This window comes from Hemicordylus capensis, chromosome 6 (assembly GCF_027244095.1).
Source record: "Hemicordylus capensis ecotype Gifberg chromosome 6, rHemCap1.1.pri, whole genome shotgun sequence".
NCBI lineage: Eukaryota > Metazoa > Chordata > Lepidosauria > Squamata > Cordylidae > Hemicordylus > Hemicordylus capensis.
The window spans coordinates 73626527-73638819 of record NC_069662.1 but is presented as its reverse complement, the minus strand read 5'-3'; the positions used below and the strand labels follow the sequence as shown (position 1 = coordinate 73638819).

Below are 12293 nucleotides of genomic sequence, written 5' to 3'. Positions count from 1 at the left end.
TATGTTCTCTGTTCCTAGGTGGCGTGTGACTTCAGCCCCCAAGCCGCAATTTGTACTTAATCTGTCCACACATACTCTCACAATTTTGCACACTCCCATTTTCAGGACAGTTTAAACACACTACTTGAAACATACACCTGTTATTTCATGCTTTGAAGGGTTAATCATGAAAAGAGCCAGAAAGGCCCATTTGCCATCTGAATACTCTGCAACTGTGTCTGTAGTCAAATTTCTATAAATCACTGTCTGGAAAACTCCATGGGCTGTGAGCAGCCAGGGAGGAGGTAGAATGAACATCATGGTTTGGGTGAGTTTCCATTCCCTGTTCTAGTGTGAAATTGCTGAGCCAGCAGGTTCAATCCTATTCTGTTGGGTCTTGAGACCAAGGAATTTCCTCCCATTGAAGTTATTAAATTAGCACAGCAAGGCAAGAAAGATGTTAATGTCAATTACCAGTGCTGCAAACGGTCACTCTTTTTACCTCGTATACAAATGATCTTTGCATAGAAATGTCAGAAATCATTCATAGCCTTTTGGTCACACTTTAGTCTATGAAATCTTATGCTGCAATACCCTGTTAATTTGTAAGGTGTTCTCTTTTGGTACGGCAGCCTAAAATGGTTATTTCTTTGGCACTCATCCCTGTCTCTGAAGAGAGGGTGTCGCATAGTCTCAGAGAAAACCTCCGCTCAGGCTCCCTAAACTAAACTAATTCAAAGGCATAAGAAGAGTGGCTATCAGGTACACTTCACTGCTTCATTATGTGTAGACCATGATGTGAATGGGCAGGCATGTGGAAATGTATAATATATATATATTGTCCCATCAATGCACACTAATCCGATGTGTTCAGTTTTTCATCCAAAGGTATTTAATTCTGGCATAACCAATTGTAAGCTATTTTCTGAAGAGTTTCTCACAACAGAGCTCTACAGTAACTTTTTGGGAACCGAAATAGCAAATATTAGTGCTGAATTCATGACTGAACATAAATACTTCCTTAATATTCACCCATTTTTGAGAATAAGACAAAATAGTATTGCATTGATATGACACTTCCTGTAGCCCTGTGTATAAAAACCAGCTTTGGGATACCCATAGTAGAGGGTTAGCTATAATTGAGTGGATGAGTACAAAGAACCCGGGCCCTCCAGATCCTGAGCCCCCCTCTCAGTTCCACCCATCTCTATTTTTTTCATTATCCCCCTGACTCCGAGGTGCCACCAGAGAGAATGGCGAACACAGGCCTCCTCTCCCTTAGCTATGCCCCTGACCCACAGTATCATCTGTGAAGTTTCAATACTCTTTGCTCAGTCAGGTTTGAAACAGACCTACAGTTCATACATGCATGTACATCACTTGATAGTGGGCAGCTGAATGTATGAATGGACTATATACTGAAAGACATTGCAGCCAAGTTGATGTTAAAGTTCCCGAATGCAATGTTAGTTCTGTGACAGCAAATTCAAACAGATGCAAATCAACATGTAAAGTTGCAATTATAAAAGGTGAAGCATGTGAACTAGCCAAGGAATTAATTTTCTTTCTGGAAAAGCTTGGCCCAAAATGCAATAGGAGGCTGTAATGAGGAACAAGTCAAGTCAACTCATGTGCCAGTTGGTGTAGTGGATAGAGTGCTGGACTAGGACAGGGGAAACCCGAGTTCAAATCCCCATTCAGCCATGATACTTTCTGGGTGACTCTTGGCCAGTCACTTCTCTCTCAGCCTAACCTACGTCACAGGGTTGTTGTGAGGAGAAACTTAAGTATGTAGTACACCGCTCTGGGCTCCTTGGAGGAAGAGCAGGACATAAATGTAAAATAATAATAATAATAATGATGATGATGATGATGATGATGATGATGTTTTCATTCGTAATAATGTATGTATTATTATTGTATGGAAAGTCCCAGACAGAAATCGAATCACTGCTAAACACTGTCCGTATATTCAGTAGCGATATAGCAATGGAGTTTAGACTAGATAAGTGTGCTGCATTAATAATGAACAGAGGGAAAATAAGAAAAACAGAAGGAATAGAACTGCCCAATGGAAGCAACATCAAGAACCTGGAAGAGAAAACACATTACAAATACTTGGGCATTCTCCAGGCTGATAACATTGCACAAACTGAAGTTAAAAGAAAAATTGGAAGTGAATACATCAGGAGAGTTAGAAAAATCCTAAAGTCCAAACTCAATGGTGGGAACACCATACAAGACATAAATAACTGAGCTATCCCTGTTATCAGATACACTGCAGGAATAATAGACTGGACCCAGGCAGAGCTAGAGACGCTAGATTGTAAGACCAGGAAAATAATGACCATCAATCATGCTCTGCACCCCCACAGTGATGTAGATAGGCTATACCTCCCTCGCAGCTCCGGTGGAAGAGGAATACTGCAAGTCCATCAAACAGTAGAGGTGGAGAATGGAGGCCTTGAAGAATATATCAAGGACAGTGAAGAAGATGCACTTAAAATGGTCAAGAATGCAAAACTATTCAACACCAATGAAACAAAGCAGGCCTACAAGAAAGAACAAGTCAAGAACCGAGCATAAAAATGGAAAAATAAGCCACTACATGGTCAATATTTGCACAATATAAGTGGAAAATCAGACATCATCAAGACCTGGCAATGGCTTCAGAATGGCAACTTGAAGAAAGAAACAGAGGGTTTAATACTGGCTGCACAAGAACAGGCACTAAGAACAAAGGCAATAAGAGCAAAAGTAGAAAAGTCAACAACAAACAGCAAGTGCCGCCTTTGTAAAGAAGCAGATGAAACCGTGGACCACCTAATCAGCTGTTGTAAAAAGATCGCACAGACTGACTACAAACAAAGGCATGACAAGGTAGCAGGGATGATACACTGGAACATCTGCAAAAAATACAAGCTACCTGTAGCCAAGAATTGGTGGGACCATAAAATTGAAAAAGTTGTAGAAAATGAAGATGTAAAAATATTATGGGACTTCTGACTACAAACAGACAAACATCTGCCACACAATACACCAGATATAACTGTAGTTGAGAAGAAAGAAAAACAAGTTAAAATAATCGACATAGCAATACCAGGGGATAGCAGAATAGAAGAAAAAGAAATAGAAAAAAATCACAAAATACAAAGATCTACAAATTGAAATTGAAAGGCTGTGGCAGAAAAAGACCAAAATAATCCCAGTGGTAATTGGCGCCCTGGATGCAGTCCCAAAAGACCTTGAAGAGCACCTCGACACCACAGGGGCCACAGAAAGAAATCACCATCAGCCAGTTACAAAAAGCAACTTTACTGGGAACAGCCTATATTCTGCGACGATATCTATAACAGAAACAACATTGACAATAAAATTCAGCCATCTCAGGTCCTTGGGAAGGACTCAATGTCTGGATAAAACAAACCAGCCAATAACACCTGTCTGACTGTGTAAACAACAATAATAAAATAATATGACTGGAGTGAGCCACATATGGTCATTTGTCTCCAACTGTTGCTTCCTTGAGAGAACAACCTCATGGTTACTGCATTCTCACCATATTGCTGATCCCCTCTTGTGCAAATGAAGGCAGAATTACATGTTCAGAGGTAAAACCTTCTGTCACTGATGTACAAAGCAGTGTCTATGAAGGTATCTGTGTGTGCCTCATTTATAGAGGGAAAGTGGCAGAAAAGAGGGTGCTTAACCCTTCCCCACCCATCACTTTTCTGCTCCAGCCCTTCTCCCAGTAGCTTTTCCACACCTTACTGGCACGTCTCACATAGTTACACAGGTGCAGGGGAAAGGGGTTGCACAGGAAAACGATGGGTGGAGGAGGGGCTAAGCACCCATCTTCCTGCCACTTACTCTCCGCTGCCACTTGGTGCCCTTTGTGCACTGGCAACAAACATGAGGCTAGGGATCCTATATTTGCCACTGCATATGTAGTTCCAGTCTGAAACACAATTTCCCCTTCAAGTCTTAATTTGATTCCACAGGGAGCTTATTGACATTGCCAGCTTTTCACTGAAATGCTAATTCCCCTTCTCTGAAGGGTGTCAGGAGAACCTGGATCGAACATGCAGCAGAATAAGAGGGTATGATGTTCAGTACCAACTCAGACTATAGGTGGGGATATCACTTCTGAATGCTCCTCTCCCCTCTCAAAAAACTCCCTGCAACTAGATAACAAACACAGCAAAGAGAGAGGTTCTAGCCCAGCCTGTTGCTTTTCTAGTTAAGTGGAGTTTTTAACAGGGGCCATTCAAAAATTTGATCCCCAACGATTGTCTGAAGTAATGCAGTCTTTTCTACCCCCTTTATACCATTGTGCAGATCAGGCCCCTGTTGTGAATACAGGAGAGCTCCATCTAAACAAATGCTCAGACTGAGTGACACAAACAGGGATAAAAGCAGCTCGGTAGAGGTGGGGTGGAAGTTTGCGGCTATGTGTGGAATAACTGGTTGGTTGTGCCATCGGGTCAGTGTCGACTCCTGGCTCCCACAGAGCCCTGTGGTTTTCTTTGGTAGAATAGAGGATGGGTTTACCATTGTCATCTCCTTCACAGTATGAGATGATGCCTTTCAGCACCTTCCTATATCACTGTTGCCTGATGCAGGAGTTTCCCATATTCTGGGAAACACACCATTGGGGATTCAAACCAACAACCTCCAGCTCTCTAGGCAGGTTGCTTTCCTGCTGCGCAGGGAAATGCTTCACCTTCTCCTGTCCTTTCTGTGAGATAAATCTTGTCTCCTCCTTGCTGAGAGCACTTTCTAAAGAAGTGGCCAGTGGGAGTTGGTTCTATGCAGTTACAATGAAACATGTAGCTTACCACACTCTGTGTTTTCTCCTTCCTTTTCATAGCTTCTCTTGTAATTGATGCAGTACAAAAGAAACATGAATCAAGGTACTTCAGATTTTATACAGAACAACCTTCAGGAGCCACTTTCAAACAAACTCTCAAATACCAAATGCTATAGAATATGGTGGCACTTAATCCAACAAAAGAACTCCACATATTCTAAATTCATTCATCCTTATGCTTTCCAGTCTGTGTGTATAGCTTTTGTTCCAGACTGTCAAATTCAAAAGCCGATTGCACAGGGCACTCTATATTCAGATCTTTTCCTCTCCTGCAATCTACTTTGTTTGCATGTGTTTATATGACTGAATGGTTCTATCTTTGACCAGTAGAAGTCAGGGGCCAAAGTCCCCTCCAAAAAGTGTACTTCCCATGCAAGGCAGTGCAAATCAGTCAGAGGACCAATTGACTGGTGTGGGAGCAAGGAGGAGATACGTTGACTGGTGGGAAAGAAAACTTTATGGCTGGGTAAGCTCCTCCCTGCCCAGCTGGCCGGAGAGTGATGGGTCCCTGAGGGAGATGTCATCCCCTTGCCTCCTGACCACTGTGACACTCAGAAGGGCCAGGTGTGGGGAACAGTCCCTCCCCCTGCTCTCGCTCTCTCTCCCTCCAATGATGTACATGGGTGCAGGCAGTGCCCCTGTGACAACAGCAGGCACCATAGATGGGGTTGCCCAAGATGTCTCAGGGTCCGTGCATTTGTCTAATCCAACCTTGAGGTTTAGGTGGAACTGTCTGATTGCACAGCCTACCTGTCAGTCTTGTCCTGGACTAGATGTGTATCATTTATACATGTTTAGGTTTATACTAAAAAAAAAAAAAGTGTGTGAATTGACCTAAGCAAACCATCTGATTTATTCACCAGAAGTAGAAACTGCATACCAGCATTCAACCCTCACTGCAGAGGTCTGCTATGGCAATCGCTGCAACTTCTACCTGGGGTGAATTAGTAAATGGCTGTTTGGAGCACCCCCTGTGTCAGTGTACCTGCCACCCTTGTCTGTTTCCTCTCTAGAAGGAAGACACACTGGTTCACCTATATAAGAACAGCCACCAATCAGCCAACCAACCAGAGAAACCCCCATGACAAGAAAGACACACTGAAAGCATTAAAAGTGTCTGGTGCGTGCATGTAGGAGAACCTGGAGGCAGAGGCGGATCTAGGGAAAATAGCGCCTAGGGCAAGCACTGAAATTGCACCCCCTGTCCAAACATCTGACACCCATCTTTCAGATAACTTTACCATAATATCAGCTCAAAAATACAAGTCAAGCTCGTTAATCTTTTAATATTTCAAGAACTATTTAGCAGTGGACGTAGCCAGATGAAAAAATGCTGGAAAACTACAAATTTCAATATGCTGGGGCTCATGAAATAACCAAATACTATGTGGAGGTATACTTGGAAAACTAAACAGAAGTGCCTGTCTAATTTCTCTACTATGCATTGTAGCATCACTATTACATAAGTTTTAAAAATCAATGGAGAATTTGACTTTTCCCAGATACTCTGTAAATAATTAAAGGATATGCAGAGTAGACTGTGTCACTGCTTGGAATATATTCTAGTCTTTCAGAAAGACAGTTAAAATGAGAGCAAGAGAGCAAGAAACTCCCAGTGGGCCTTAATACTAAGGATTTCACACTGATTGAAAGACCAACTCACCATTAATAGCCATATTATTAAGACATCACATTTAACTCACTTATCACAAGAAGCAAAGTAAGAGCAAATGAATACAATCCTAGCTCATAAGCTTCAGCTCAGTATTCACAAGCCCCTTATTCTCTGTACATAGTGCCAGACTGAATATGTGTAGTGACTTATATTGTATTAATTAAAAATATTTTTTAACCTGTATCCCCTTTGGGGGGCTTCCTAAAGGTCATGGGGGGTCTGCAAAGGTTCCCCCTCCCCCCCCACTGGCCCCTAGGGCTTTGCAGGGACCATTTGATGATGTGCAGTGGCCATTTTTAATTTTTTTTTTTAATGGCAGCTAAAAATGAAATGGCCACCGTGCATGCTCAAATGACCTTTGTAAGGCCTGGCCTAGGGCCTCACAGAGGCCATTTAAGCATCCGCAGTGGCCATTTTGTTTTTGGCGGCCTTTAAAAAATGAATTTTTAAAAATGGCGCCCCCCTTCAAGTGGCATATGCCCTGCCTGCCCAACTCTAGATATGCCCCTGCCTGGAGGAGTTAGAGAAAGCTTGACTGAAAGGCTCCAGGAAGCCTCCTCAGTATGCATGATTAAAAATTACTTCTTCCTGGAATCCCTGATGTCTCCAGATTTAAGTACAAAAGGCTGTGCTCCAGTTGGTATGTCCTGCCATCCCTCCAATATTAACATATGGAGATTCAAAAGATTACAGATTGCCAAGTAATCAAGTGTACTTGGTCCTTCCGTGCATAGGAGATGCTCAGGACAGAATTCTCTGATCTAGATGCAAACCTCAGAAGAAAAGAAATCCCATCATGGAAGGGGATTGGCCCAATCAGTGACTCCAGTAACAAAAGGAAGTTGTCCAGTCTTACATTTTCCTACTTTGTGCTCATCTTAAAAAGATCATCTTCTGCAGAACAAAAAATTCCTTAGAAATTTCTGTGTCCAAGTGTACAAAAATCAGTCAGCAGGTCCAGCTTCTGGTTCTGGAGCACAACCACTCCAGTACACCCAGAAGGAAAGAAAGCTCAGTGGCATTTGGCTACTACACCAAGAGCTCTCTGCCCATCCCCATGCTGTATCGAGGTCCAGGACCTCTTTACAGACAGGAAAAGTTTCTCTCCTTTCTTCTCCAACTCCAATTCTCTTTTGTTCTCCAACTCCTTGCCGGCTCCTTTGTTCAGTCCCTGCTGCTATCACCTCCTTCCCCTTTCTCTGGGGGAGCGCCAATCCGAAATCTTTCCCCCTTCTCTCTCTCTTGTTCTGTCTGTCTTTTAACTGCTCCAATCCTTCTATGTTATTTCCACACTCTCCCTCTCTCTCCTGGCCTTAGCCAATTGATCGACAAAACCCTTTTCCTATTTTCCAAAGAACGTCCTTTGTAAGCCAGTCTCAATTCCTGATGCTTTGTTGAACCTGTTCCTCTGCTACTCTGTTTTCCTCTTTTTGGGATTCCCCCACCCCTACCCTGCTTGAATCACTCACACAAGGAGGTCAATCACACAATCAAAAACTGTGTTCTACCCAGGTTTGCAAGCTGTGTGTGCTCCCAATTTTCAGTTGTGTGGAAGCAAGGTAAGAGGAAAACCTGGGTTGCTTTTCCTCCTACCTTGTTTCCACACAACCACTTCTACCCAGGTTTGCTTCCACACAATGAAAATTGGGAGTACACACTACTCCCAAACCCAGGTTGAAAACCGTTTTTTATTATGTGAATGACTTCACTGATTGCTCTTTCCCCAAAGTCTCTGTGCTTCCTTGCTGTACCATCCTGTTTAGCCTGCGGAAGAGAAGATAAGGAGATATGATAGCCATCTTCAAATATCTGAAGGGCTGTCACTCAGAAGAATGACCAGATTTGTTCTCTGTTGGTCCTGAGGGTGGGACAAGAACCAATGAGTTGAAATTACCGGGATGCAGATTCAGGTTAGAAGAATTTCCTTGCTGTAAGAACTATTCCTCATGCAGTGGTGGGCTTTCCTTCACAAGAGGTTATCAGAGGCTGGGTGGTCAGCTGTCAGGGATGTTGTGGCAAATTCCTGCAGTGACCAAGGAGTTGAACTAGAAGACCTCCAGGGTGGCTTCTGACACTAAATTATGTGATTCTGTGAAAATGTTTACTGTTCTGTTTCTGATGTAGGGCAGCTATTCCTGAATAACCAAAATAACCCAACTACATACAGTACTATGTTGGGAAATTCATGACTGATCACTTTTCTTTTTAATTAAATGCAGTAGAGGAGCAGGGGTTGCTAATCTGATTGGGGATGAGGATGTTTAACCCTCCCCCTTCCAATTTTTTACTCTAAAATGAAGCTGCTATTTTCTACGTGGTGGGGGGCAGTATGCTTATATTTTGTCCCACAGAGCAAATAGCAGTTGGAGGGAGGCAATTTAGATCAGGAAAACCATAAGGGAGGAAAGGTTCACCAGCCCGGCAGCCCTCCACTGCATTAGTAAAATAATGCTGAAATGTATAACAAATAAACATTTTGGAATGTTTAAAATAAAATGTTAGGAATGCAGCCACAGATCTCCTACCATAACATGTATTTTGGCCCTCTGGACCATGCTTTTCTCCTACATGTGATTGGTCTCAAGCTGGCCTTCTCTGCAATTACACCTACACTTGCATGATAAAATATAAACACAAACTATACGGCACACAGTTATACCTGAAAGCAATTTCCAAGATGGTGGCAACACTTTTTTTCAGTGCTGGTTTATTTCCCCTGCCAGCACAGACCCTGCTGGGCATTGGGACAACACCAGTATGAAACAGATACGCATCATGGCTTCCTCCCACATGATCTGAGGTTTCCAATATATCATGTGGTGCAAGAATGCCTCAGTGGCAGTCATGCTGCTGGGATCACAGTATAAAGAACCTTAGTGTGCTTATATTTATTTATACAGTCTATCTTGTCCCCAAAGCAGGTAGCATTAATTCCCTTAATTCACACAATCATCCTGTAAAAAGGAGCAGCAACATGTTATTCAGATTTTATAAGCAGTCAGTGTGCTCAAGACCACCCAGCACATCCATGCTTGATCTAGTGTTTGAACCAAGGACTCTCTCCATTAGCCACAGGAAAACAGCAGAAGCCTAAATAATGAGTCAGCTTTGCTGTTAGGGGTCTATTATTTTACAGCTAACATTACCTGCTTTCTTTTGTTTCCACAGATTTATTTTCTTTGCCATTTTAAACTCCAGATCTAGTTCCAGAGGCGTTTTTGTGGGGAAAGGCATGACTGCTTCTCCAATGGGTAAGGTAGGTTTGGAGCGTATTCCAGGGAGACTTGAAATCATGCCAGAAGGGTTCCATCCTGCAAAAACCACTGAGGGTACCCCAGTCTCCTTCAGTAAAACAACACTGGTTGGATAATCCTTTGGCATGTGCGAAGTGACAGTACTGACAGCTGTCGGGAAAGGCGAAGTGGCCGTTACAGGGAAGCCCCAGAGCCGTTGCCACCACCACTGTCCTTCTACCAGGCCAGATTGCATTAGGAAAAGTAAGCAGGCTAGTTCTGTGAGCATCTTCACTTTCTACAGTCAACAGCCAAAGGGTGATCTATCCTGCCGGTGGCTTGATTTCTAGCTCCAACATCTGCGGCTGGTGAAGGTAAAGAGTAGCAACTTCATCTTTCTGGAGGTTTTAAAGAAGTTCCACGTTGATCTCAGGATGTCAGCCTCTGGACGGAAAGTGGAGGACTGGTCTTCTCATGAATCCGACTTACAGGCTTAAGTGATTTCCAACAAATTTGCATCCCCCTGGAAAAGGAGGCTCTGAAGCCTGTTAGCTACCAATTTCTTTTCTCATGGAAATGAAGGGTGCCAGCCAGCGACAGGAGGAGTTTTTCCATGTGCACCAATCATAGTAGAGAGGCCCTGCCTCCTCCCCTCCCCCTTCCCAAATCTTTGCCTCCTAAGCAGCTTCAAAGAATGAAGAAACTTTTATTATGTCTTAAGTCGCCCTTAGCAAATCCAGTGCCCAAAGGGCATACAGAGAAACTAATACTTCTAATTCAGCACAGGAGAACTGGTGATGCAGGATATGCACAGAAGTACTTGTCGGAATTCACTTTTCATACTTTGTTTTAGATTTGTGAATACCACCACAGGAGTGTTAAGTGATGAGGGAGATATGTTTCAAATCATTCTGCTCTGATCCCTACCATGTGTTCATGTTTCTTTCCCCTTGTAACGTTTCATGTTTTAAAACAAAAGCAGGACAATACATTCAGTGAGCATCCGATGCCTTTTCTGGTTGCAGACCCAGATTTCCCCAGAGAATGCACCCATCCCCCCATAAGCTTTACAAGATTCAGATGTAGGATGTGTACAGCACAACTCAAGCCCCCATTACACCAGATGGCAACAGATCTATGTGTTTACATTTGTATTTGCCCCAATCACATGGAAGGGATAAATACTCAATATTTATAAGAGCAAAAGGGGCAAGCAAGTGGGGGTGGCTAAGCTAACCTTTCCCCTGCCCAGGACCTTCTTCAGGCAATCTGTACCCTGACATAACATTTCCCTCAGGTAAGAACAGTGAAGCTGGCTGAGACAAAAGTGCTTGGCAAGAGGGGCTACAGTGGGGGAAGTGATGGGCACTGAGATGTCACCTATATTCGCATTTTGTTCTGAAAAGCAAGCCACCTCCTCCCATTTTCTATGTGATTGGGGCAGATTCATCACCACAATTAGTTTGAGCCCTGCAGTTTCCTTAGGCAGAGGGCTGATACAGCGGCAGCTTACTCCTATAAGGATATCACTTGAACACAGTGTAGTGAAAACAGCTGTGGGATGAAGGGCTAAGGGGGATGAGAAGTCATTGTTTTCAGCCTTTAGGTTTTCTGAAGAAGCTCCAGTGGACAAGGAGAAATGGTTGTCCTCCATGTGGTTCAGCACAATCCTGGGGACGTTCTCCTGCATAAGCCTCACTGAAATGAATGGGAGCTGTGCAAAAACATGCCCAGAGAATATAAGCAAAGGGTAGTATTCAAATCACCCTCTCCAAATTACTTTACGTGTTTCCAAGACCCTGTTCCACATCCAGTAAGCATCCATGTGTTCATTTTATACTTGTGTTCACATTGCACTCAGCTGATGTGACCTAATTATTTTTTCAACCCTGAAGTTTTCCTATGCTTTACATAAGTAATTTCATGAGAAAGGTCTTTAAAAGTTCCCAATAGAAAGAGGGCAGATTTCTAGAACTTTTTGGGTGTCCAACCACCAATGACCTTTAGTAAACATACAATGAGGCTGTTCCCACGCACAGCCAAGACTGGGCTAAGGCAGCCAAGCCCAGGTTTCGCTGTGCGTGAGAACCACCAACAGCTGCACAGCTCCTGGCGGCACCTTGGCGGCAAGCCCACCAAAGAGGCCTGCCTGTCAGCCGAACTAGAGGCCCGCCTGTCACTTGGGCTAAATGCTTGTGTGTTGGCGCCATGTGGCGCCAGTGCCAATAGGAACCCCAAAATTCACTGTGCACTTGAATGGTGCATTGTGGGATTTCCGGGGTGGGGGCAGGATGACTCTCCACGCTGCTGGGGGCAGTTGTTCATCTGGGCGCACGATACGCATGCTGAGCATGGACCCAAAGATCGTCTGCGGGGGAGGTAAGTTCCAGTAGCCCTTCTTACTGATTGTGAGAAAGGACCCGTTGCATTTTGAAGGCTTGCATCCTAAAAACCAAGTTGTTAGCCAGAATTCTCTGGGCTGTCTGCAAAGCAAGCTTTCAATGACATAGCGTTGCATGGAGTTGAGAGTTGTACT

At 43.6% G+C, this 12293-nt stretch overlaps 1 protein-coding gene across 8 annotated transcripts in view; it reads right to left on the bottom strand.

Annotated features, from left to right (window-relative positions):
- The window catches only part of COL15A1 (collagen type XV alpha 1 chain), a 301360-nt gene that overhangs the window by 173771 nt on the left and 115296 nt on the right, over positions 1–12293 (bottom strand). For 2 of the 8 annotated variants that reach the window (XM_053259429.1, XM_053259430.1), the window contains exon 1: positions 9671–10293. The exons of the other annotated variants lie outside the window; for them this stretch is intronic. In XM_053259429.1, the coding sequence (XP_053115404.1) occupies positions 9671–10046 (376 nt within the window). In that variant the 5' untranslated portion in view covers positions 10047–10293. Of the gene's footprint in view, positions 1–9670; positions 10294–12293 lie in introns of those variants that run through there. 8 annotated transcript variants of the gene reach the window in all.